Genomic DNA, 27,662 nt, shown 5'->3' on the forward strand with positions numbered 1-27,662 from the left:
CCCCCGCAGCCTGCCCCATTAGCGTGTTAAATCCCGTTCCCAAAATTACGGGGTGCGTCAGGTGGGAGCTAACCGCGACCTTTATCCTATATTTTTTTCCCCTGAACCTAAGTTCGACGGACACTATAGGATACTCGTGAATGTCCCCGTGCACACACCTCATTTTCACCCGCGACGCTTCAACCAATGCCCCAGGCCGAACCAGGCTCTGGTGTATCATGGACTGCGAACAGCCCGAATCCACCATCGCCTGGCGTGTACCCCCCTGGATTCTTACCGGAACGCGGTACGTCGCTCCCGGGCCGGGGGAGGGTGATGGAGCGCCGGCAACCCGGATCACCTGCCCCACCTCCATCAGCGGGCACTCCCTCCGCAGGTGGCCGGGCCGCCCGCACTTCCAGCACTCCTGCCCTGGCGTTTGAGAACCTCTGGGTGGGTCAGGAAGGGTGCCGGGGCTTTCTGCGGTCGGGGGGTCCCGGTGTAGGCCTGTCGGCGCCCGCCGTGGGGCCGGTATGGGCTGCCCCACGGTCCGCTGCGGGCTCCCTCCCCGTGGCGCTGTTCCAACACCACCGTATCCAGGACCTCCGCCGTGGTTTCCACCCCATTCGGCCGGAGCCACCTGGCGGCAGCGTCCCGGAGCCTCTGCCCGTAGGCGAACGGCCTGTCTTCCGGCCCCAGCCTGGCCCCCCGGAATCGCCGGCGGTGGTCCTCCGGTAGTAGCCCCAGCCGGTCGACTACGGCCTTCCGCACCGCCGCGTAGTCCCGCCGGGCCGCCGGCGGTAGCCCCATGGCGGCTGTCTGCGCCTCCCCGGTTAGCAGCGGGAGCAGCCTCACTGCCCACTCCCCCGCCGGCCATCCGCACGCCTCCGCCGTTGCCTCGAAGGCCTCTATGAACGCCTGAGCGCCGTCCTCCGCCGTCACGCGGTGGAGGGTCAGGCTCGCCATCGCTGTCGGGCCCGGTGGTGGTTGCGCGGGTCCCGACCGTGCCACCAATAGCTCCAGCGCCTGGGCCTGCCTCCCCACCTGGGCCTGGAGCGCCCCCAGGAACTGTCGGTTGGCCTCCGCTTGGTCCCGCTGGATCGCTGCCAGCTCCCCGATCATTTGGCTCAGTGCGAGCGCTGGTTGGGCCGGCATCGCCTGCTGTCCCTCGTCTTTCATCCTGCCGTGTTGGGCGCCACTGTACGGTGTGCGTGGCTGGTTCAGGAGGAAGGCACTGGACACCAGGGTAACACAGTTTCAATATATCTTTATTTAATACAGCTCGCCGGCGTCCTGCTCGCTCGTTCGCCCTCTCTCTCGGTCGCTCGCCTCACTGTTCTTAAATAGGGAGGAGAGGACACACACACACACATCAATTCCCGCCAGCTGATTACCAAACGTTCTCACCTGGCACTGTTCCCCGAGCCACTCCCCCTCTCCCCCACACCTGCAGCCGAGCTGAAACCACGCCCGCCACCACATCCACGTATTGTTTTGCTTCAGTGAGCAGAGCAGAGACAGTTTAAGGAGATCGCAGAGTAAACGGTCCGCCACTGGAGTGCATACGTCCCGACGTCAGCAAACCGTCGGTCAAACCGCCTGCCGGTTCTTTTGTTGCCGTCTTGTTGGAAGGTTTTGAACCCAAAGCTCACAAGAAATGGCACAGCAGCGGCCCGTGCATTCAACATATTTGACAACAAATTGTTGTCCCCGTGTGTGGCCGCGCGTGCGCAGCCAGCAATATATGTCAATGTACGTGTTACGTAGGCAGGTAACGGAGGGAGGGGTATACCAAGCTCATCAGATGTTTCTTAGAATTAAACATTGTTCACGAGTCCCAAAGCTCGAGTCCGAGTCGAGTCTGAAGTCTTTCGAGGACGAGTCTCAAGCTAAGTCTGAAGTCACTGTGTGTGTGACAGTTCGAGTCCGAGTTCGAGTCCGAGTTCGAGTCCGAGTCTCAAACTGGCTCTGCGGATCGATACCGGACTCCGCGCTTGATAGGTATTTCTTCTACCTTACCGAGAGATGAGAAAAAACCACAGACGTAGAAGTCGTATATATTTCACTTTGCAAAGGGGAAGCCCAGTAGATTGTGTTTCGACACTCCCCCGAACTCCCCTTTACAACAGCCTTTTATTCGCAGTATTCACACACAAACAACAACAGGGTGGGGGCTTCCTCTGTTCTAAAGGGGTGCAGAGTTCATATGTATTGATATCTACTCCTGTGTCAGGGGTGCAGAGTCCATGTGTATTGATTTCTACTCCTATGTAGTGATATTTTACCTGTGTCGGGTGCAGAGTTCACAAGCACGCGCTTATGTGTACAATATCCTGTGTTACAGTCAGCTGGTGGTGTACCACCACTGCACATGATAACTTGCATAAGATGTTCCAAAAGCATTACAATCACCCACCGTGCCCCATTATTTCCCTCCTGTTTATGCTTTTTAACTTATTGTTTGCATATCTTAACACAGTTCTGACAATACTTTGGTTAGGACCGTAGAGGGGCGAGCTCGTAACATCAGCATCTGTTCGTTCCTACAAAAGGAGTTTAAAACAGGTACATCACACTGAACTCGGTCCAACATCGTCATTTTCCTCTGGGTCCTGTCGTGACAGGGGTACATAGTGAGCTAGGGCAACACTGTTAATGGCAACCGAGATTACTGAGGCATTTATAGATTTGGTAATCATTGAGCGGATACACGGGATAACACAGGTTATAAGACAGCAAAAGATCAGGAGGCCGCTGCAAAAAACTACTCCCGCTTTTATGAGGAGTTGAATCCAAGTGCCGGACCATATCCAATCGTACCAGTTCGCACTACGGACTACGTGGTCAGCAACCATAGCCCTCTGCAGTTGGGTCAGGCGGCCTAGTGCGTCTGTCTTCATCAGTGATATAGATGCAGCAGGTCGTATTTAGGAGTATACAGGTACCACCGGATGCTGCAGTTCTTTGGTGGATGCCTCTGTATCACCTACTGTCGCCATCTGTAGTTTCACGTCTTGCAACGGAAACCACTCCGAACATCACCAGGAACAAGCCTCCTAGGCCTCTACCGGTGTTGGAAAAGCTGCGATGCCAGTTCTTAACTCGGGGCTTTAGGGATGTGTCCCCACGCTGGTCTCTCTCCTCTCTCACAAACGTCATGGCTTCAGGCTCCATCCCCCGGTCTGACACCTAATGAGTAGGGATCGCTGATTTCTTCACTGACGTTGAGATGGCTGCCTTTTATGCGGGCAGTCCATGGCGCCATGGATTAGTTCGAAAGGTGTGGGGCCGGTTTGGTTCGGAACTATGTGCATTACCTGGAATGGATATTCAGGGGATGGGAACCTCCCGCTCTTTGGGCGTAGGTTCCCCTGTGGATTGTGCTTAATGCACGTTACACATGAACTACAACATTTTTTTAAATAAGTTTTGAATATTGACTGTGTAAAAGTGTCATATTATGGTGAGCATCCCTCCTGTTGAGACATGGCATTGCCCATGACTCATAATAAGGGCAGCAGCTCTAAACAAGCTCTTCGGAAGAACCGGCTTTCCTTTGACGCAAAGGAGGCCGTTTAATTCTGTGGCTCCTCTTGTTATCCAGGAAGCCCTTTCCTGTGCTAGCCCCCTCCCGGGTCCCCTGCCCTGATAGGCAGTAATTCCGAAATCGTCACCATAGTCATCCATGACATACACCTCTGGTTGCTTTTGCATTTTTTGTTTTATTAAATTTCAGTCAAATTTGCGTGGCGTCCGTGTGTCACAATGGTGTCAACACTCGCGGTTTCCCATGTTACGCAATGCTTTTTTATCCAGTCGCCTATGGGTTTCTGTAGACCGCGGAGAATACCATGTTTTAACGCCTGTTGGTATAGAGTTTTCCGCTTCTGTGTGGGGAATGCCGCTACTCGCTCTGTGTTCTTCCTCATATCTACAGTGAAAGTCAGAGACTGACTCCCCAGTGTTTTGTTTGCATGCTGCTAACCTACTGTGTGCTGCAGCGCGAAGGAACAGGGGGTGGGCTCTATCCAGAAGGGCGTCAATTTGGGCTTTATAGTCGCCTGCCATCGGCCCGTTCTGTGGGTGCCCGAACACGACTCCGGCATCCGTCGCTCCTGTGTAATTACCTCCACATCTAGCCCATTTTTATTCCGAACATTTTCTGTAGGAGCTTGCCCATTTCTCTCCCGTTTAATTTGTAGGAGTCGGCCAGCAAGAACACATCGAGTATGAATTGATCAAAATTCCTTACCAGAGGAGTCAAACTTTCGCACGCGCTGACGCATTCGGTCCATGGCCGGAACACATACAAGGGAACGTCTTTGTGGTGTGGGTTGGGGACCTGTATCATCGGATACGTTTGCACTTCTTTTATTTCTTTGTTACTTCTAAGGCAGTTCTTTATTGGCGAGAAATTGAGTTTTCAGGATCAGGTTTGGGGTCTCCGACATCTCGCAAGTCGGGATAAATGAGCGCTGATGGGGCTGATATGGGGGCCTGGGGACCGTAGACTGGAGGAAGGTCCTGTCGTTGGTTCAGCGCCGGCCCTCCGGCTTCTTCCCCAACAGCCACGTCGGCGGCGACTGGTGCGGGACGAGCCGCGCGGACTACGGGCAGATCATCTAGATCGGTTTTTGAATAGAGTGTCCTCGGCCGCGGCTTTTGTTTTTTCACTTCTGCTTTTCTTTTCTTTGCTTCGGTCCGTGCTTGGTTGCGGACTTTTGCTGCTTTTAACCAACATTCGGCTTGTTCTAATTCGTCATGTGGTTTTTTGCTTTTTTTTGGTTTTGTATTTAATGTAACTTTTGCCTTTAGGTCTTTACACATCGGACACTTGCCGACCAGATACGGCGTGTGGAGCGGACCAACCCGGACTCTTTGGTTATTGTCCTCGGTGACTTTAACAAAGGAAACCTCAGCCATAAACTTACGAAGTTCAAACAATTTATTAAATGCGCGACCAGAGAGGAGAACACGCTGGATCATTGCTACACTACAGCAAGCAGGGCTTATCACGCCGTCCCTCGTGCTGCGCTGGGACACTCCGACCACGTCATGGTCCACCTGATTCCTGCATACAGGCAGAAACTAAAGCTCTGTAATCCTGTGGTCAGGGAATCCAAGAAGTGGACTAGCGCGGCTCTTGAGGATCTTTGGGCGTGTTTTGACTGCACAGACTGGGATGTTTTCAGGACTGCTTCTGACAATCTTGATGAGTTCACAGAGGCTGTAACTTCCTACATCGGCTTCTGTGAGGACAGCTGTGTACCATCATGCACCAGGGTGAGTTATAACAACGACAAACCCTGGTTCACAGCTGAACTCAGAAAACTACGTCTGCAGAAGGATCAGGCATTTAGGAGTGGGGACAAAGACCTGTACACAGAGTCTAAATACAGGTTTAGCAAGGCGGTGAGAGACGCTAAACGACTGTACTCAGAGAGACTCCAACATCAGTTCTCAGCTAACGACTCTGCTTCGGTTTGGAGAGGCTTTAAACACCTCACAAACTACAAGCCGAAAACCCCCCACTCCATGAATGACCTCCGCCTGGCAGATGAGCTGAATGAGTTCTACTGCAGATTTGAAAGATAATGTACTGACTCCATACCCCACAACTCCACCACCTCCCCCGACCCATCAGGTGCACACACCTTTGGATTACTCTCCCCTCCCCCACTGCCCCTCTCTGTCTTGGAGAGTGACGTCAATCGGCTCTTCAAAAGACAAAACCCCCGGAAAGCAGCCGGTCCGGTCTCGCCCCACACCCTGAAGCATTGTGCTGACCAGCTGTCTCCTGTGTTCACCGCCATCTTCAACACCTCCACGTCCTAGCCTGCTTCAAGGCCTCCACCATCATCCCTGTTCCCAAGAAGCCCAGGATCCCAGGACTGAATGACTAGAGGCCCGTCGCACTGACCTCTGTAGTCATGAAGTCCTTTGAACGGATACTCCTATTCCACCTAAAGTCCCTCACCGACCCCCTCCTGGACCCCCTGCAGTTCGCCTACAGAGCCAACAGGTCTGTAGACGATGCTGTCAACATGGCCCTCCACTTCATCCTCCAGCATCTAGACTCCCCAGGAACCTACGCGAGGATCCTGTTTGTGGACTTCAGCTCTGCCTTCAACACCATCATCCCGTCTCTGCTGCAGTACAAACTCTCTCAGCTACACGTGCCCGACTCCACCTGCAAGTGGCTCACTGACTTCCTGTCCGACAGGAAGCAGCACGTGAAGCTGGGGAAACACGTCTCTTCCTCTCCACCCTCATTGGAATGAACTCTGGTGGGGGCGAGTCCGCCTACAGGTGGGAATCTGACCACCTGGTGACGTGGTGCAGCGAGAACAACCTGGAGCTTAACGCCCTGAAGACAGTGGAGATGGTCGTGGACTTCAGGAAGAACGCAGGCCCACCTTCCCCCCTCACCTTGTGTGACTCCCCCGTCACCACTGTGGACTCCTTCCGTTTCCTGGGCTCCATCATCACCCAGGACCTCAAGTGGGAGCTGAACATCACAGCTCCATCACAGCCAAGGACAAGGGCAGGCTGCAGCGTGTCATCCGCTCTGCAGAGGGGGTGATTGGCTGCAATCTTCCGTCTCTCCAGGACTTGTTCGCTTCCAGGACTTTGAAGCGGGCCAGAAAGATTGTAGCCGACCCCTCCCACATGAACTGTTTGCGCCCCTCCCATCCGGCAGGAGGTTGAGGTCCATCAGGACTAAGACCTCCCGCCACACGAACAGTTTCTTCCCTTCGGCAGTCGGCCTCATCAACAGAGCCCGGGGCCCCCCCTGACTGACTCTGACTCCCCATGTCACTCGTCACTTTGTTTAGCTGGTGCACTTTATCTTTATTTCTAGTTTTATCTTATCTCCTCTAACTAGCTTTAGTTTTTAGCGTACTAACCCATAGCATATATTTTATTATACTTTTATTTTATTTTATTTTTATCTTATTGCTGCACTATGTCGTCATTATTGTACTGTCTTCTGTCATGCATCAACCGCCAAGACAATTTCTATGTATGTCCAACATATTATGACAATAAACGTTTCCTGATTCCTGGTTCCTGAGCTGTTCGTTGTCTCCCGAGGGGGCGGGGCGTTTCCCCTTTTGGTCACCTGACGTCTTTCTAGTCTGCGCTGTTCAGGAGGCTGCGCCCGTGGGTTGCCACAACATTTTCACCAGATGTAACCGAAGTAATACATACCAAAACAAAGAAGTTCAGAAATAAAGTAATGTCGCAGGGAATGACAGAGAAATGACATAGGGAAAAAGTATTGAACACATGAAGAAAGGGAGGTGCAAAAAGGTACGGAAAGCCAAGACAACTGGTGAACATTTCATGTCAATAGCTCCTTTGGAAAAATAATTACCGAGAATAATGGTGACGTATTCAATACTTATTTCACCCGCTGTATATACAGTTTTTTATTTTAAATGAAAACAAAACAAAAGCTTTATACTTACTTAACAGTCAAGAACTGTAACAAAATGTATTAACAAGACCGGCTGACGTGGTGACGTCATCAAGTCAGCTGCTTATCCATTAGCGTAAATGACCGTACTCCCGTACCCGTGAGTCAGGACTCCCGAGTACGCTTCCCGAGTCTATTCTCCCGAGTACGCGAGTCCGCCCCCGCCCTCTTAGGAATTGAAGAAGGGCCACTGATACCCGGAACTAAGAGGGAACCGAACAGTTCCTAGCCGGACATGCACTCAGATGCACACGTAAACATGGCGGCTAACATAGAGCAAATTTTTCAAGATTTTATATTGAATAAGATCAGAGAAATTGAAGACCAGAATGAAGACAACATGTACGTGAATTCTGTGTTCTGTTTTAAATTTAGTGTAGTGGTAGTAAAAGAGTGGAGGAGAACTAACGTTAATCATGACAGTTGTACCGCTAACATTGACGTTTATCTAGTTGTTGATTCATACCGTTAACTTGGGACACAAGTAGCAACATGATGTAACGTTAGTGTATACAGTGTATGTGAGTGAATTCACAAGGCGGCCCACGTTAAACCGGTCCCATTTCTGTTTAACGATACTGTGGAAACGGTGCACACTTTTAGTCGTTAGCTTTACATTTCATAAGTGCATGAAGGGTTCTCCTTTGCTCGCGTCCAGAGGAAAACATGTGACATTTAAACAGTCCTTAACAATAATCACACAAGTAATCTGAAGCTAAATATTGAATTCGATATTGTTGGTTCAAAATAAATTTTCCATTCTAGTAATAAGTAACGTTAGCGCACGGTGTTGATTGCTAGCGGTTGTATTGAAAATCAAGTATTTATACTTTTTCTGAATTATCCGACTGTGAAGATTTATTGAGATAACTCATGTTTCTTGTTATTCGGCATTTAGCTTACGTCCTGATGTGCTGAGGAGTACGAATCACCACTGAATAATGAACTCTTTCTGTGTTCTGTGTCCCTTAGTGCTGCTGAAGGATCAGGTGATGTTATTAAAATGGCTGAAGCGGAAAAAGGCCCTTCGGACAGAAACAAACACGAAGAATTAAAGGCCAGTGGCACACAGAAGAAACACAGGAAGCACAAAAAACACAAGAGTAAGAAGAAGAGAAGAAACAGAGAGAAGGAGAGCAGTTCCGAGTCTGGAGCAGAGCTGGAGGAAGAAACCAAACACCAGCCAAGGTGAAGCTTTAACATGCTAATTCTGCTTCTACACCACGCAGGCACACTCACTCACATCTGTTTAATTTAATTCAATTGAATTAATTTTATTCTGTATAGCCCAACATCTTAAATTACAAATTTGCCTCAGACGGCTTTAAAGTCTCTACACATGCAACATCCTCTGTCCCGAAACCCTCACATGGCACAGGAAGAACTCCCCCCTAAAATGAAATTAATGGACTAACTACCATGGATGTCACAGGATCAACAACAAAATATGCACAATTCATTCAATTCCAAAGACTGATATGATTCAAATATTCCAAGTTGTAAGCCAGGTCTATGGCAGGACCACTTCAGGGACAATCACCATCAGACATAACCTCCATCCACAGAAGCACAAAGACTTCAGGAAAGAAGCAGAGGTTGGTTTATTATGACAGTCATAGTAATGTGATTCATATTAACAAGATGGCTGTAACTCGCATCAGCACTAAACGTGTGTCTAATTAAAAGGGCTTTGAGCCTTAAACGTAGACAGTGCACACATAATGCTAATTGTTTTCTGTTTGTTTTCCCCTACGTTTACACATAAGAAAAATTAATAATTACACACTTCTCTTACCATGTCAAGTGCCTTGAGTAGCTTCAACACTATAAACATAAAGGTATTATTATATATTTCATTCACTAGCTCGCAGTTGTCTCGAGACTGACTCTCCTTCACTCAACACTGAACATTATATTAAATAAAACATGAGTTCTCAAATTCAGAGAATTAAAAAAAACAATCAAACAAACAAAAAAATTATGATGTTACAGAATAAAGGAATTGTTTTTCTTTTTACAATATGTACTGCTTTTTAAATAAACTAGTCACTACTTTTTGAGGAGAAACATTTTTACATTCACTGGTTCAAAAATTCATATTTGACTTTTTTTAGACACCAATCTGCCTCTGATATATAGAAAACATAAAAAACCCTCACATGTGCAATGTTGAACTGCTACCATGATGTGCCACATTTCACCTAGATAGCAAAATTTAAAACATCTATCATTAAAAACTATGACAAAAGGCAAAAGTCTATCAAAATTGACAATCTAATTTAAGAAATATTGAGGCACTGCTTTTTTTTACCTTATTGCAGGATTCTCCAACGTTTTTTAGTTTAGGGCCCTTAATCTGCTTGATAACCACTATCCCGAGTCCCAAATAAATCTTTTGAATTAAACTTTTTACCACCGGTCAAACGTTTTGACAGGCCTTTTAATTGTTTTCTTTTTTTCTCTTTTTCTGCATTGTAGATTAATATTGAGGACATAAACTATGAACGAATACAGGGAATTATGTGGCAAACAAAACAAGTTTTAAACAAACCATATTTTACGTTCTTCAACAAAGCCACCTTTGAACTCCAATCATTCTTTCTATTAGCTTCACGAGGTAGTCACCTGAAATGTTTACCAATAAACAGGTGTGCCTTGTCAAAAGTTAATTTGTAGATTTTCCTGCTTTCTTATTGTGTTTGAGACCATCAGTTGTGTTGTGCAGAGGCAGGTTTGGTCCACAGCTCCATTCAGTTGACCTATTGGACCACAGTTCTAATCGGAATTATGGCAAGAACCACTCAACCAAATAAAGGGAAACCACGGCCCATCATTACTTTAAGACAGTAAGGTCAGTTAGTCCGAAACATTTCAAGAACTTGAAAGTATAGTTACAAAAATTCTTAAACGTGGCTTCCATGACGACGGCCACAGGAGAGGAAGAACAAAAGTTACCTTTGTGACCTAGGATAAATTCATTAGTAACCAGAGGACAGTGAGTGAATCCAGCCTTAATGGTTGCATAGCTGTAAATGGTAAATTGACTGTACTTGTATAGCGCTCTTCTAGTCTTCCAACCACTCTTAGTGCTTTAACACTTAATTTCATCATTCACCCATTCACACCCAGTCATACACTGATGACAGGAGCTACCATACACAGAGCAACCTGCCCATCAGTAACTAACATTCACACACTGTAGTCATGGCTACAGGAGCAATGTTGGGGTTAAGTGTCTTGGTCAAGGATACGGATAAGGATACATGCAGGTTAGCTGGGCCCCAATCGCCAATCCTCTGATTGGAGGACGACCTCGCTCCCCCGTCACACACAGTCGGCCAGGCAAAGAAGTCACTACTGGAGAAGAACAAGAAGAAGAGACCCGTTTTGTTGAAGAAACATACTCAGACTAGCCCGTCTGACACTAACCACAATGCCATGTTCGAAGTCACAAATCTACTTTCTTTCCCATTCTGATTCTCAGTTTGAACTTCAGCAAGTTGTCTTGACCACGTCTACATGCCTAAATGCATTCAGTTGCGACCATATGATTGGTGATTAGCAATCTGTGTTAACAAAAACAATTAATAACAATAACAAGCAACGGGTGTATCTAATACATTGGCCGGTGGAAGTGCACTAACAGTCAAAAGTTGACAAAAAAAAATGATGTACAACCTTTCAAAGGTTTTCTTTTGCTTCACAGAGGAGAACCAGAATCGCCCACACAGCCAAACGAGGAGCGAGGTAAACCTGCCTTTTGTTAATTCCTGTGCGTCCTTTTTACACCGATGTGTTGATCAACTGTAGTGAAAAAAACACAGAATTAGTGTATGTCTCTGATATGGGACTGATAAATGATTATCCTGTAGCTATGCTCACACTACTAATCAGACACACTGTCAGCATTTTCTTATCAAACTATATTGACTGGCTGCATCACTATACTCCTTAAAACTGCACATCATATTACTATAATTTCATCTCTAAATATAGTCATCTGTTTAACAAAACATGCTGTGGAACTGTGTGTCCAGGTGAGGACGAGAGTAAGTCCAGATACAGCAAGCGCTACTCAACAGAAAAGAGGAAGAAGAAGAAGAGGAGAAAGAGGAAAGGAGAAGAGAACTTATCAGATAGCAAAACAGAATTTGTGTTAAAGCAGAGAGAAAGTAAGAGTGGCCAGTGCTTATTGCCAAGGCGACGAGAGGACCTGCCTGATATCATCCCGAAACAGGTAAATAGACCAACAAACTAACTGAGCTCTTCATGATGTTTACCGTGGATATTAAACACATCTATGTTATTGTATTTATGGAATGATGTAACCCAAACTTGCCTAGGAGCAAATACATTTCCTTGAATTCATACATCCCATTCATTCAAGTCAGTAGCACATAAAAATAGAAACTTGTCTGTTGTTGGTGTGGTGGTTAGCCTTGTTGCCTCACAGCAACTCAGAATCAGAAGCCATTTATTTAGGAATTTGACTACGTTCTGGGTTCCAACTCAACCAGCAACCTTGTGGAGTTTGCATTTATTTCCCTGTGGCTACGTGGGTTCTATCTGGGTACACCGGCTGCCTCAAAAGACATGCTCTGGCTGTTAGGTTAAATGGTTACTCTTAAGTGTGTGGATATGCAAGTGAACGATTATGTGTCTCCCTGTGATGGCAACCAGTCTAGGTGTACCCTGTCTCCTAGTGCGGCAGTATGTCCAGAAATTCATCCCACAATATTTTGTATAATTCTGGTGGTCTTTCCAGCATGGACCCATTCATAGAGAGGATGAAGTCAGCAGACTGTCTGTCGACCCTCCCCATCTGAGAATAAGTTGATACATAATGAGGAATGTGGGACCATTATGTTTTATTTCTTGGGGTATTGTAGTGTAGCCGATACATATTGGAAATTAAAAAAAACTGCATTCAAATCCTAGTCTGTAACATGGGAACGGTCATGGCAGTATCTTGGGATGAGAACCCCGGGGCAAGGGTTTCCTTAAACTAACTACTAACCAGTGGTACGAGTGGAGAAGTTGAGCACCCTCCTCGAGAGAAGAATTCGAGTTTTGAGTTTTTTCATTTCTACTAATTTAGCTTTAATCCAATAAACAGACCCTGCATGTGTTGTTGGCAAGCCCTTTGTGCAGCTCCGCTTCTGTAACAGTTTGTGTCTGGTGAGCTTGATAACCACTACAATACATGACAAAGTTCTATTAACACAACGTGTTACTGATCTGTAATGTTATTCCTGGGCTTTTTGTTCATAATGTGATGAATCATATTATTGATTATTGAACATTATTAATACACCGAGGCCACATGTGACTCAGTGGCATAGAATGCTATAATAAGATGAGGCTTGTCTTTCATTTCCTCTCCCAGGACAGCTCCAATAAAGGAAGAGGCAATGAGAAAAGATGCGGCAGGAGGAGAATTCGTTCCTGTTCCCGTTCCCGTTCCCGTTCACATTCATGTTTAGTGAGGAGGAACTTCAAATCCAGAAACCACCACCGAAGATCCAGGACGCGGTCCAGGTATGAGGAACAACCATAAGTTGGTTTAACTCTTAAAAGAGATGAGTGGCTCAGTGGCCAAAGCTGGTTTGTTGGATCCCTGGCTGCAGCAGTGTCTTCGAGCGTTGAACAAGCAGGGGGCCTATTTCATGTATGTACCTAGAAGTAATAAACAAATCAAATTAACTTGTTGTTTATAAGTTAAGGTAACCTACAGTGTCCTAACCTTCAATTTTTGCTATCCTTTATCCATTTTTCCTTCAGATGTTCATAATGAATTGATGTTGAAGCTGTATTTCTGTTTAATTACGATTAATAATTATCATTATCTCTTACAATGTCCAGTTAATAAGACGTGTAAGAGATATTAAACGGACATATGGCGGCCACGATATATGCATGTGTCATTGTCCCAGGCTGTTGCAGACCTTATATAAACTCACTGTTTGAAGTTGCTTTGTGAATCATCAAGTCCTCATCCGTACTGTGCTATTCTGATAACTTGCCTGTACTAAACATTTAGATTATCATGGTGACCCTTTACATTCTGTGGGAACAGTTTCTGGCTGCTTACATGCTAGGTAAATCTTATAATTGTGCTTTTTCTGTGCCCTTTTCACTGGGTGCTCCATCCTCCCATGACAGCTCTTCAGACAAGAAGGGACCTCTGGATGAATCCACCCAAAGTCCTTCTGAAGGACTCCGGCCATCTCAGCTGGCCTGCAGCCCCATCCGAAATGTCTTTGCTGAGGAGCTGCCAGTGTCCTGCACAGAGCCACAGAGCCAAGACCAGAGAACAAAGCCCCTGCAGAACCAAGAGGACACGGCACCAAGACTAGGTAGGGCCTGCTTAATAACCAAACCTGCAGCTTCCTGCACATCCCAATCAATCTGCAATCAGTGCATTTTAACTGATCCGGACCAAACCACTGAACCCAGCCCCCCTTAGCTCAGAGCATCAAACTGCACCAGGTCGTCTGACTCTACTGTTAAATCCCCAGCAAAGAAGAAGAAGACGTCTCCACGAAGGAAAAAGGAAGCAAAGACACGGCAACGAAAGTCACCATGTCGGAGCCACTACATTGGATCCAGGTCCAGGAGTCTTTCAAAGAAGAAGCGGTCACGGTCAAGGTAGAGGCTGGGGGTTTCTCTATTAAGACTCTAGTGGTATCTAAAATGATCCAACATTATTGTGATATCAATATCTTCCTCTTCCCTGAGCGACTAATGAACATGTGCCCAGCTCTGCCCTTATTTACCCTGACTGCTGACATTCATTTTAACTGGTCAAAGTTGCGCCGAATGAAGCCCCACAAGGACACTTACCACTTCCTCACTTGTGTCATCCAATCTCATGGATCAATAAAAAACCAACTTTCAGCAACTATGTATCAGAGAGATTAGCAGAGTTTGGCCTTTAATCACTAAACATCACTGTGAGGTCAAGGAACCTAAAACATTGAGCTGTCCAACCCAGTTCTATCTGCTTAGGATGGGACACCTTCCGTGTTTTTACAACAAAGACAATATTTGTTAGCCGTTTGCTTCATTGCAAATTAATTGATAGATGTTGGCTGTGCAGGTCAGGAGGTCGGCGCTCGCGGAGGTCACGCTCAAGGTCGGCGTCACACAGTCGGAGGAGGACCACATACAGCCAGAGGGACCGCTGGAAACGGGAGCCAAGTCACTCCCCTGTACTCATCCTTCGAAAAAATAGATCCCCCACTCGGAAACTCTGCAGTTTGAGTAACAGCCCTCAGCGCGTCAGTGAACTGGGTCAGATTATATCACTTTTCTGTACTTAAAGTTGTCATTATTTATAAAAAAAGTCTCCAGTGTCTTGAATTCACTATGCGTAATAGTCAGTTCCCTGAGTAACAAACCCAAGACCTGCATTAATGCATCTTGATAGATAAAAAAGTGTGAGAACAAGCTGCATTGGTTAAGAGCACCAATAGGAAATGATAATTCTTATTCTTTAGGTACAGGATCTGAAATATATTTTTTAGTTTTCAACTAGAAAATAAAATTAATTTGTAGAACGTCCTTCATTATGTAGCGTTTTTGTTGAGTTGTCAGTAGTTGCTAGTCTCCCAATAACATGCCAGGCATAAACTAAGTTAGTAAGATATTTCAATGTTTGGGAAATTCCATTGTAAAGAAATTTAGTGAAATCAACACATGCAGTTAACGAGGAACTGCTCACTGATGCACTTATACGTATAAATAAGATGACTGTACTCAGATGAAACTCATCATTGCTGATGTTGACATTTCATCCCAAGTAAAAATCTTCACTAATTTATGGCTTGAGAAAAGTTTAAAAAATGGTGCACTGTTTGAGTTAGCCCTAATCAGACTAATGCTGATTGTAAAAAAACTGTGTGGATGTAGTTCGGCTCAGAGCCAGGTATCAACTAATTACACCTTTGCCGTATTTATGTTTATTGTTTGTTTCCTCAGACAAGGACCAGTTGCTGGAAATTGCCAAGGCCAACGCTGCTGCCATGTGTGCCAAAGCAGGGATGCCCATCCCTGCCAGCCTGAGGTCCACAGTGCTTCCCTTGGTTCTGCCCAGTATGGCCATGAATGCTGCCATGGCCAGTATGACGGCTGGTAGGAACCTTTTGACTATTTTTGTTCTCTAAAATCCGTCCATCCCAAAAAATAGTCAGTTGGTTTTTCTGTCAGAGTGGGCAAGCCTTTGCAGGTGTTCCATACATAGTGAGAGTTTTGGAGAATTTACATTCTTCAAATAGGTTATTTTAAGTTGCCATGCAAGACCGCTTCTGAGACAGTTGAATAGATTGAAACTTACCCTGCTGTAATTGTTTCACATTGAGTCCTGTTTTGTGTCTCTATCTTCCTAAGCCACCATGACAGCGGCATTGTCTAACATGGGCATCTCTTCACTGCTCTCACTGCCATCCATCACCAACAAGCCACCTCCTGTCTCCTCCCAACCCAACATGGCTCTAGAGGAAGTCAAGAGGAAAGTAGCAAAGCAGGCCAACAGCATCAGCATCAAGGAGTTTACTGATGTAAGAGAATATAATCCATGTGATATTTACTGCCCACAGAGAGCAATCAAATGTTATGTTATAAGATGTTATAATCTTGAATGTGAAGACAATTCGCTAATATCTCATCTGTAGATAACAGATACAGTTACAAGTTAATGTTTTGTCTCAAACAAATATAATACAGTCTCAACATACAGTATAGTTAGCAAGCCTGAGCTGGGGAGGTCAAAGTCATTACAAAATTATCCAGACTCTGTTCTCTAAGAATGAGCAGTATGCACAAAAGCTCTGAGGCCTGTTTCTCCAAGCATATTCAACATATCCACGGTATTTTAATTATGTGGTTTACCACGTGACAGCTGCAGCTGGCTACCAACCCGATGAGTAAAGCCAGGGTTTCTCAGTGTGGCTGTGAGACGTTCGCATGAAGGGGCGGGGTTTACAGCATATAATACATAACTTACACAGATAAGTCTGCTCTTAGAAGTGAACCCACTATGTTATGAAGTTATATTTTTCATAGCATCTAAAGCCTGTTATGATAAACCAGTCCAATGGACTTGCTTTCAAAGCCGCAATCTTCGGCCACGTGTGGTGACATTTTGGCTTTAAGCCGAATAAGAGAGCCAATAGACTTAAAGGAGCCGGCCTTTCCGGTGAACACATTTTCTCAAACCCTACCACATTGCACCAAGCCCGATGCTTCACCCCGCTCCGTGTGTCTCTTGCATTGTATGTAAGTAAATTGTATGTATAAAATTTTTAAGAATAAAACGGTCTTTCTTCATTGAAAGAGCATACTTGCATTATTATTAGGGCTGTCAAATGATTAAAAATTTGAATCAAATTAATCAGAATTTTCAGTGGATTAATCATGATTAATCACTATTTGCAATTACACCTTAATCCTAACCATTTTTTCTTTCTGAAATGCATACTAAAGATAAATAACAGGACACAGATACATAATTATCATTATTACTATTATCATTATTATTTATTACATAAATACTATTTATGTAAAAATTATAATGATAGTATTTATGTAAAAAATAGTATTAAATATAAATAGGGAAATTTTTGATCATTTGACAGCCCTAATAAATACATGTTATTGATATTTGACTTGGTTTAATTCATTCCAGAAAATAATCAAATCAATGTTATTTGATAAGTTACAGACTGATTTCCCTGCATGGCTCTAGAAGGGTCTCGAGCCTCTGCAGTTTATCCCACTCTGCTGTGGTCGGCAAAACGAGTTTGTGCTCCTGATGGTCCAGGGCTGCGATGACCAGACATGTCAACCCTCCCGATATCTCCGGGAGACTCCCGAATTTCTCCCGATTTCCACCCGAACAACAATATTGCTGCTCCATCCGTCACTGGGCGCACCGTTTCAGACCGAACAATAATAAAGGTTACACCTTGAAGTCAAGCGCGGCGATTAGAACGGAAAAAGATCAGACTGCCGCTGCAAAGAAAACCGCTAGCACCCCTCCCTGCCTGCAGGTGGCAGTAATGTGTTGTATAGGATGAAGTGCATTCCCGAGAGGAAGAGGTACTTTCCGGACCTGAATAATTTGTTACACTGCGCATGCGTGAAATGTGTTAAAAAAATTGACGTAATTAACAACAAACAACTAATTAACGTCATTAACGCGCTATTTTTGACAGCCCTAATTATTATGCTATTATATTGTCATAAAACTCAGAAAATTACGTTTATCTCAATTTATTCTCGTGCAATACATCGAAATCATGTTCTCAAAATAAAATCACGCTCTTGAAACAAAGCTTGTTTCTCTCACAATATGTAATCAAACATGCAGGGAGGACCCTGCATCCTTATACTTTTTTGGAGGCTTTTCTGCCAAGTCAGTGCATTGAAATGGTGTGGGTGTGTGTTTTTCAGAAATGCAAGATGATTGTGGACAGTAAAGGAGAGCTGCCAGTGGCGATGCCACATGTTTCAGACGAGGAAGATGATGGGAAACCTTTTGGAGGATCAGCTCTTCGGGAGCAAAAAGCCATCAGCTTCAGCATCAATGTAATGTCCACACCCAGACTTCACATCCTATTTGAGTTCACTTGTTATTACCACAGCATATCTACAATGGTTTTTGGGATAAAACTTCATGTTACATCTTAAAAAAATATAATAGATCTGTTATCTAATACTAATGAAAACATAAAACAAATTAAAGCTGCGAGCAGCACTCAATGGGTCCTCGCTACTCCGTGCACATCGGGGCAGTTGCTGGACGCAAATAAATACAGCCGAGAACGCCTCCGGCAGTCAGAGACATCGTCCGCAAGTCAGTTGTCGTTTACGAGCAATGCCGGGAATGACATTTTGCCAACTTTATCTTTAACATTATCAATGTTTTAGGTATTTTCTGACCACATTTTAGATGGCGCTATGACTATAATTCAGAATGATCATATGGATGTTTACAGGGTAAAGATGTAATGACTCATGAGAATAAATTTATAATATATGACGTTAAAACCCCTTACATTTTCATGGCAAATTGCCAAAGCACCATGCTCACATTGTTTAATATATTTTCAAGCTTTGTAAGTTATGAGTCAATTTGAGTATGTTTAGTACCTCAAAAGCACCTTTGTTGTTTACTGGTAAGAATAGGTTGCCACAGCAACGCCGTTGCCCGAAACATAAAATGCTTTTTGGGCTGTCGTCAAGAAAGTATTACTTTTGTGTGGAATTAATTTAATGTCGACCTAATTTACATACCGAGAGAAACAAAGTATAGAAACGTTTACTTCCTGTTACCAGTAGGTGGCGCTATGACTTTTATTAAAAATTCAGCTTTACATGTCTTCAGGCCTGGAGTTTGGAGATTGGAATCAATCATGTGTAAAGATGAAACAATCCGATCATGTGGAGGAGATTTATATTTATTAGTGTCCTCACTACGAATAGTCGTAGAGGAACCTATTGTATTTCAAGGAATTATTATTATTATTAGGGTCCTCGCTATGACTAGTCGTAGAGGAACCTATTGTATTTCAAGGAATTATTATTATTAGGCTCCTCGCTATGACTAGTCGTAGAGGAACCTATTGTATTTCAAGGAATTATTATTATTATTAGGCTCCTCGCTACGACTAGTCGCAGAGGAACCTATTTTTCGGTCTCACGTTTGGGTATAAAGAAATGTCTCTATAGCGCCCTCTAGAAATATAAAAAAGATCACACTAGGCCAGTTTCCGCCCCCGATGTCCGATCAAAGTTGGCACACAGGTGCTCTTTGACATGCTCTACAATGATGGTATGGAAATGCACCTAACTAGATTTTCCACCATTTTGAATTTAGTAAAAAACACATTTTTGGCAATTTCTTCTAAAAGCTGAGTTTGATTGCCACGAAACCTTCGGTGGATCATTGTTGGATCACTGTGCCCTTGATATATCAGAATGGTGCTAACTCATTGTTTTGATGAGATATGGGCTAATTAACTTCGCAAGGGGTATGGCTTAAACTGGCAGATTTTTAACTTCCAAATGACTTAGCCTGCCCTCACCAAAATTATAGCATGTGTAAACATTGCTACACGAACGTTGAAGTTGTTTTAACTCGACCATACTTTATCTATCTAAACATGAACTTCTCACCCTTTAAACATCCATATGATCATTTCTAACCTGTTCTATGGTTTTAAGAAGATATTACGGTTAATGAACTTTGCAAGGGGTGTGAACCCCACGCAGTGTGCTCTTGGCACCTTGGCCTCTAAAAGTTGCATTTTTCCGGAATAAATATTGAACTATGTGCGTAGGGCGCAATTAAAAAAAAAACACCTTTTAAAAGATTTCGAAGGAAGTTGGGTCACGTATGGTATTTTGAGAGGCTTTTATTTTGGGATGGAACATCAGAATGTCCTGGTTATCCATAAGTGTCACCTTGGGGGTGTCACCTTGGGGATGTGTACTATCAACTTGAAGTGGAATGGTCATGAAGGTATTGATTCCCTTTAAATATAATCTGAAAATGACAAAATGTAGTCTGGTGATTGAGATATTGAAGGAAATTGGCTCTTGTATGGTATTTTGAGAGGCTTTAATTTTCGAATGGTACATCAGAAGCTCCTGGTTATATGTTGACATGAAAGGCCTAAAACCATGATAATATCAAAGATAAAGTTTGCAAAGCGGCATTCCTGGCGTTGCTCCACGCGGTTAACGACCACTGACTTGTGAACACTTCGTCCGACGGCCGCAGGGTTCCTCGGCCGCATTTGTAACCGTCCGGCCAGTGCCCGACGTGCAAGGAGTAGCGAGGACCTGGGCCTGAGCAGACTGCGGAAAATTTATATATTCTTGGTGTCGCGCAATTTGGGGATGAAAAAAGTGCTCTCTAGCGCCCCCTTAAGTGCTCCCTCTGGGGACATTTTTGCCCACTTTTACCGATTGACTTTTGCACACACGTGCTCTTGGTTGTGCTCTACAAAAAAATCAATCATGGTATGCAAATGCGCCTACCGTTTTATGTCCGCCATTTTGAATTTTGTGAAAAACACGTTTTTGCGAACTCCTCCCAGACGCTTGGTCAGATTTTCACGAAATCTTCAGCAAAATGATCATTGGCTCAATGCCATCAAAAGTTATTAAAAGCTTGTTGATATCTCATTGGGTTTTTAATTGATGGACCAATCAAGTTGTAGGGGGTGTGGCCTAAAAAGGAAAGACCAATAGCTTTAAAAGTAAAAGGCCTGTCGCCACCAAATCTTTAGAACATGTTCACATTGGGTCCTAGAACTTCCCCTGTTTTTTTTTGTTGATATTTCTGGCTAGACATTTTTATTCATGATGCTTGTGTAGGCATATAAGTATTGCCATGCAGTGATTTTCAAAAAGTATAGCACCACCTATTGGCTTAGGTCAATGCTATTATATGCAATTTCTACAGTCAGATGTCCATTTTCTAGCCCTTTATTCTGATCCACTTCAAATCTGTGAATATAAGCGTTAAGCCTGTGATGATAGGTCACAGTGAATGTTGGGAGTTTTTTACAAACTTTGTTGCCGTGACCACACCATCTTCGCATGAAAGTTCAAGCACATCTTCTGAGCCTTGGCAAACTCCAAAACTCTTGAAAAGCTCTGTGAGTGTCCTAGGTGATGATCCTTAAAGACCTGATGTGGAGTTTTGGATCAAAAGTGAAAAATTGCCTCCATAGCGCCCCTTGGAAGTTTTTGACGAAGCAGCGCCGGCACCCTATTTGACCTACAAGTACGGTGATTTTTGAACAAATGTATTACGGGGAGACTTTAAAAAAGCCTCTGAGGACTATGCTCTAAAACAAAAAGGAAGTCAGTTATAATTTTTTTTTTGTGATTATTCCCTGTATTTTTTGCAAAAAGGCGTAAACCGCTTTTGTGTTGAATCAATTACACAGACATGATCTGTGTAATTGATTCAATTTGCTCTTCAGACTACCTTTATTTTACAGGATTACATCTTTTTGTTATTGTGGTCATCGTGCCCGAGACCCGTAACACCCACTCTGCGATCTCCATTAACTGTCTCTGCTACATTTCATTGACTTTTTGCAGGCCTTTTGCAGCTTGGCAATAGCCTAGTGTTGGTGGATTCCGTTTATGAAACCAGGTTTGAATTCCAGCCCCAAGAGTGATTTATTTTGTCTCTTTAGTCTCTTTTTGACACGCGTATCCGGCTGACCGCTGCTCCCCTGACATGCAAGGAGAGGCGAAGGCCCGTTCATCGCTGCAGCGATGCAGCTTTAATATTATATTTTTATTTTCTTGGTGACTGATCAACTTTGCCGATTCTCCCTCTCGCCTCCCTTTATCGAATTCTTAAAATATTTACAGTGAAGCATTATGAAGGTCCTAGGTCTTTTCTGACATCAGATTAACCTGTGAGGAGCAGGGTGTAAAGTAAAAAACATTTACTTTCCGGTTGCCACCAGGTGGTGCTATGACTAAAGTTAAAAATGATCATATCGATGTCTACAGGGTAAGGAGGTCATGACATATGAGACATATGGAGCAGATTAGATAATGTACGGTCAAGTTAAAACAACTTTTTTTTCAATTAGCGATTTTTTTTTGCCGGTGCACGCTCACATGGTTCAATATTTTTTCAAGCTTCAATGCAATTTTTTAAAGGTAAAGGTCTCAAGATCACACCGGCCAAATTTAATGGGAATTAATCCCCAGGTAGGTCTTTCACAAATTTGGTGAGGGCAGACCAAGTCATTTGGAAGTTATATGTCTTGCCAGATTAAGCCACACCCCTTGCGAAGTTCATTAGCCCATATCTTCTCAAAACTATACAATATCAACAAGACTTTTATGATTCAGGGGTACATAGAATCATTAATGATACACAGAAAATTTTGTAACAATTCAAAAAATCTTATTTGGCGCAAGAACACATCCATGCCAAATTTCAAGTCAATCGGGTTTCAGGGGGAAAAAATGGCCTACTTTGATGAGGAAAAAAAGGGAAGAAACCTATGGGTGAACGCCAGAGGAGGAACTTGTGGTCAGGTTGATCTCATTAGCAAATGCCGGTACGTATATATATATGGTGCTATGAAGTTAAGTGAATGAATAACTTATTAATTAACTGTAAGATTACTTGTGCCACTCATTTGATGAAACTCTAAATAATTAACCATATGTTTCCTTTCAGAACACCACAGTCCGTCCAGCTGTGCGTAGTGATGCAGGCATGGCCAAGGAATTTCCTGTGTCTTCAGGATCACAACATCGCAAAAAGGTCTGTATATCTTTGTGGGAGTTCTAAATACTAAACATAACTCAACTAATAAACTGTGATGAAATAGAAGATTAACGTCTACATGAGTAGAGACAGATGTTTACTTCCCTCTCTGTGTGTTAAAGTCATAGATCTCCTCTCTGTGTTCATATAGCTGGCCACTTGGCATTTTGTCCATGTTAGTGTTCCAGCATTTCGTGGATATTGTGACGTTTCCAAGAACATTCACCCTGGAGGGCGCCAGCCTGCTCACCTGTTGAGAATGGGCAAACATCAGTGGCCCCTTATAAAACTGGTGGTACAGATGGCCACTAGTTAAACTAAAGGTCAAAAAACCACGAAGCACGTGGATGAGGCCAGCAGAAATGTCTTTACTGTCCACCAGTTATCAGTTCTAAGTTCTAAATTACAAACGATTAATCAACTGTTGGAAACAAATTATATTCAGGAAAATACTGTAATTTAATTATACAACAATGCTTTGTTATTAATGGAATGTCTTATGCCCAGGAGGGCGAGGCTCTAGGTGCCTATGGAGAATGGGTTCTGGTTGACAAAGCAGCAGAAAAAGCTGCTGCGGCCACGAGAAAAGCCCTGGCCACTGTTGCCATAGCAACAGCCAACTCAGCAGGTGAAACGATGACACCAGTCTTACCAGAGGTTGTTGAACAGCCTGAGTTGGAGTCAGATAATGACAGTGTTTTTCCTGAACAACTCCTGCAGGTGAGTAAGTCTTCTACATACAATGTAAGAACTAAAACAAATTATATCCACTTTTGCATCTTTAATCTGTAATTCAATCTGCACAAAAAGCACCAAACATTAAACCAAGTTGAAGTTACTTATAATGCTTTCCACTGTGAGAATGTGTAGTAGCGTTATTTCTTAGATTAATTGTGACATTACCATTTTACCACGCTCCTCTGCTGCAGGGGCATGCCCATAGCGTGTTGTTTGTAGCACTAACCACAACTGTTTGTCACAACTACTCCACAAGATATATTGTGCAAAGTTGGGTAGTCAGCAAATATGTTGCAAACCCTATGGAGCTCCTCGTGGACAACAGATAACCTTTTCTTCTAGTCTTGATGGGTATTGCACAAAACCAGGATAAGGGGTTAAGCCAGGACGTTATCCTGGATGAATTTAGCTTTGACTTTGTTGCACAAAAGCAGCTTGAATTAAACCCAGCCAGGTCACCATGCCGATTTATTCTTTGCAGCTAGACTGCTCCGGGGCAGGCTGACAGCCAGGTGTGTGTTAAATCAGCTGCTGCTCTGATCCCAAACAAACATTTTAAACAATTATTCTGTTGTCTTCTGAATGTGTTCGGATTTCTTTTTTTTAACATGCATTACTTCACTATTGCTGTTACGAGTTTGATTTTAAACCCTACTATTGCAGTTGTTTAGATCAGTAGTCCCCAACTTTTTTTGCTTAACGGACTATTTACAACGGACAATATTTCGCAGACCAGTGAAGAAGGTCCGGCATATATGGTAAATGGTAAATGGACTTGTACTTGTATAGCGCTTTTCTAGTCTTCTGACCACTCAAAGCGCTTTAACACTACATGACATCATTCATACACTGATGACAGGTCCTACCATACACAGTGGCACTTGCCTTATTACCTCCCCTGGCCACAGAAGAATGAATGAATCAAAGAATCAAAGAGGATTTCCACATATGCTCGTATAAATGGGTGATTGTGTTTTATGTGCAGTACTAGAGAATGTACCATGTATGAAGAGGGCGGTTTCTGGAGGTGGAACAGTGTCAGTAGCTGTCCAAACAAAGGCCAATTCTTTAGCCTGGGGTTGGTCCCCCACCCCAGTCCCAGACAAATGAGCCTTTTTTAACTGCTAAAATCAGTTTGGATTAAATATGTGAGCAGGCATCTTGTAAGTAATTTCTACACCATTTGCAAACTGTTAAGGCACTGGAAAATGTTTTTATATTTTATATTGACCTGTTGCCAGGCTCTTTTGCTGTCTTGTTTGTTCTGTTTGAACATTAATTGTAGAAAGATATTTAGAATTAGACATAGCTTATAGAGATTTGCACGTATGGCTATAAAACATATTCTCACATTGTGAATAAGGGTTTGAAATTAGGCTTAGTCATTAGGATAAATTTCCAGAGGAACATAAATTCCTCTGCTCATTTTTAAGGCACAGAACCCTAAATGATAATACATTTTATTTATATAGTGCTTTGCATGGTAGGCTAATCAAAGACACTTTACAGTAAAACCAGCGCATTTAACACATGATCACAGATACAGCAATTAATACAGTCTACAACTTTCCTAGTTAGTACATATTTTCAAATCCTTCCGCATTTAGTCGGTCCGCAATTGTCTGCCAGGCTTTTTCTCTCTGTTCAGTTACAGCTGCGGTTTTACCTTTTTTTTGCATATAATACGCTTCACCTCATGTTTCCTTAATTAGTTACTGCTCGGCAGGTGAAAAATATGCTGCGCACGTATTCTCCATCTCTGCATCAGTAAATGTGTGATCCATACTGTGGTCTATTTAAGAAAGCCGTGGACGCGCACCTATCCCAGCTATGTACACCTGGATTGACTTAGCTCCCCCTTTTCATCCCGGCTCGGCAAACATGCAACCGATTAAGCTGCGACGAGCGGATCACACTAGGTCAAGCTGTGCTTTTTCACTTATCCTGGATTTTATTCTACTTTTTTGCAATTCCTCCTTCAGAATCAACAACCTGTGGATTAATATGTTAACAAAAACAATAACTACACCACATCCAACTAGTTGACACATTCTGCAAAATTCAGAGTTGAATCCTATTTTATAGCAGGGCGATGCTTGCTAGTATTTGAGTGCATCAGGATGGATACAGATGAACTAGTGACAATGTTTTAGTAAGCATCAAAAAATCATGCAAACTTTGAGTTTTCAAATTCAATTGTTTTATTTTGTGAGCTTGCTAAATGTAACAATGTCTGTCCCTGTGTTATAAAGAATAGTGCTGACTCATACCTACCTGTGTTGTCTCTGCAGCCAGTAGATATCTCTCAAGCTGTAACGGAGAGAATCAAAGCGCAGAGGCGATTGGCTGAGAACCCTTATGACGTCAGTGCCATCTGCATGCTCAGCCGGGCACAAGAGCAGGTAGAATACAAGTTTGACAGATTATCATTTGTACGTCCAGGTAATAAAATAGCAGGTATATGATGCCACAAAGCTGCTTACAATAAAATGGTGAACATGATGATGTTCACCATATGGTATGTGACATCTATGCATGGTAATTAACCCCTGACATGGTAACCTGAAGCTCATGTTACAGTTTTAAGGGTAGTCGGTCATTACCGCTTCTACCTAGAGGGTCCCGGGCGGGGGGGGGGGGGGGGGGGGGTTAGGCCCTGTGCTAGGACAGAGGCTAAGATAGAGACAAAAAAAACATTTATTCTCACATCCACACACCTGTCATAAATTAACAAGTGTGCAGGCAGATATTTTAATTAAGTAGAAATAGTTATACAACAATTAGTAGTTATACCAAAGGTGGTTCATTATAAGTATAAATACATTAGAATAGACTATCAGAATTATTAAAGTAATAAATGCCCCCCCTCCCTGCTCCCTCATGAGTGAAAAACGTATATATATAGAAATATATCTCGATACTGATGTACATGTGGACGTGTAAACATCATTAAAATGTCTGTCAAGCAAATTCTAACCATTGTATACTTTTGGCTATTTTTCTTTGAAATCCATTGTACTATGATATCATTCATTGCTTTAATTTGGTAATAAGTGTAACAATGAATGCAGTAGAGTAACCAATTATACACTCACCGGCCACTTTATTAGGTACCCCATGCTAGTAACGGGTTGGACCCCCTTTTGCCTTCAGAACTGCCTCAATTCTTCGTGGCATAGATTCAACAAGGTGCTGGAAGCATTCCTCAGGGAGTTTGGTCCATATTGACATGATGGCATCACACAGTTGCCGCAGATTTGTCGGCTGCACATCCATGATGCGAATCTCCCGTTCCACCACATCCCAAAGATGCTCTATTGGATTGAGATCTGGTGATTGTGGAGGCCATTTGAGTACAGCGAACTCATTGTCATGTTCAAGAAACCAGTCTTGAGATGATTTCAGCTTTATGACATGGCGCATTATCCTGCTGAAAGTAGCCATCAGAAGTTGGGTACATTGTGGTCATAAAGGGATGGACATGGTCAGCAACAATACTCAGGTAGGCTGTGGCGTTGCAACGATGCTCAATTGGTACCAAGGGGCCCAAAGAGTGCCAAGAAAATATTCCCCACACCATGACACCACCACCACCAGCCTGAACCGTTGATACAAGGCAGGATGGATCCATGCTTTCATGTTGTAGACGCCAAATTCTGACCCTACCATCCGAATGTCGCAGCAGAAATCGAGACTCATCAGACCAGGCAACCTTTTTCCAATCTTCTATTGTCCAATTTCGATGAGCTTGTGCAAATTGTAGCCTCAGTTTCCTGTTCTTAGCTGAAAGGAGTGGCACCCTGTGTGGTCTTCTGCTGCTGTAGCCCATCTGCCTCAAAGTTCGACGTACTGTGCGTTCAGAGATGCTCTTATGCCCACCTTGGTTGTAACGGGTGGTTATTTGAGTCACTGTTGCCCTTCTATCAGCTCGAACCAGTCTGGCCATTCTCCTCTGACCTCTGGCATCAACAAGGCATTTCCGCCCACAGAACTGCCGCTCACTGGATGTTTTTTCTTTTTCGGACCATTCTCTGTAAACCCTAGAGATGGTTGTGCGTGAAAATCCCAGTAGATTAGCAGTTTCTGAAATACTCAGACCAGCCCTTCTGGCACCAACAATCATGCCACGTTGAAAGTCACTCAAATCACCTT

At 43.7% G+C, this 27,662-nt stretch overlaps 2 protein-coding genes across 3 annotated transcripts in view; one reads left to right on the forward strand and one right to left on the reverse strand.

Moving 5' to 3' along the window:
- Positions 1–165: 165 nt before the first annotated feature.
- LOC134127033 (uncharacterized) lies at positions 166–1,424 on the reverse strand. The gene is made up of 3 exons (XM_062561616.1): positions 1,387–1,424; positions 527–1,213; positions 166–208 (listed from the first exon to the last, which is right to left on the reverse strand). The coding sequence occupies exons 2-3, from the start codon at positions 1,156–1,158 to the stop codon at positions 166–168; spliced, it is 675 nt and encodes a 224-aa protein (XP_062417600.1). The 5' UTR covers positions 1,159–1,213; positions 1,387–1,424.
- A 6,205-nt stretch (positions 1,425–7,629) lies between these two features.
- LOC119209361 (protein SON) overlaps positions 7,630–27,662 on the forward strand; it is a 32,270-nt gene continuing 12,237 nt past the window's right edge. Inside the window, exons 1-14 of one of the 2 annotated variants that reach the window (XM_037458687.2) lie at positions 7,630–7,801; positions 8,432–8,647; positions 11,166–11,206; positions 11,497–11,696; positions 12,846–12,997; positions 13,622–13,815; positions 13,978–14,107; positions 14,559–14,752; positions 15,440–15,592; positions 15,848–16,017; positions 17,912–18,046; positions 22,683–22,769; positions 23,280–23,492; positions 25,802–25,912. In XM_037458687.2, the coding sequence (XP_037314584.2) occupies positions 7,695–7,801; positions 8,432–8,647; positions 11,166–11,206; positions 11,497–11,696; positions 12,846–12,997; positions 13,622–13,815; positions 13,978–14,107; positions 14,559–14,752; positions 15,440–15,592; positions 15,848–16,017; positions 17,912–18,046; positions 22,683–22,769; positions 23,280–23,492; positions 25,802–25,912 (2,103 nt within the window). In that variant the 5' untranslated portion in view covers positions 7,630–7,694. The remainder of the gene's footprint in view (positions 7,802–8,431; positions 8,648–11,165; positions 11,207–11,496; positions 11,697–12,845; positions 12,998–13,621; positions 13,816–13,977; positions 14,108–14,558; positions 14,753–15,439; positions 15,593–15,847; positions 16,018–17,911; positions 18,047–22,682; positions 22,770–23,279; positions 23,493–25,801; positions 25,913–27,662) is intronic. The other variant, XM_037458775.2, reaches the window with a different exon arrangement.

The sequence above is a fragment of the Pungitius pungitius genome, chromosome 3, assembly GCF_949316345.1.
Source record: "Pungitius pungitius chromosome 3, fPunPun2.1, whole genome shotgun sequence".
Taxonomy (NCBI): Eukaryota; Metazoa; Chordata; class Actinopteri; order Perciformes; family Gasterosteidae; genus Pungitius; species Pungitius pungitius.

What these genes read in the sequence shown, in the direction of transcription:
- LOC134127033 (XM_062561616.1), bottom strand. Translation starts at nt 1,158, where the DNA reads ATGAAAGACGAGGGACAGCAGGCGATGCCGGCCCAACCAGCGCTCGCA. An exon ending in GAGGGAGCCCGCAGCGGACC is followed by an intron (nt 209 to 526) that starts GTGGGGCAGCCC and finishes ATGATACACCAG; the next exon opens with AGCCTGGTTCGGCCTGGGGC.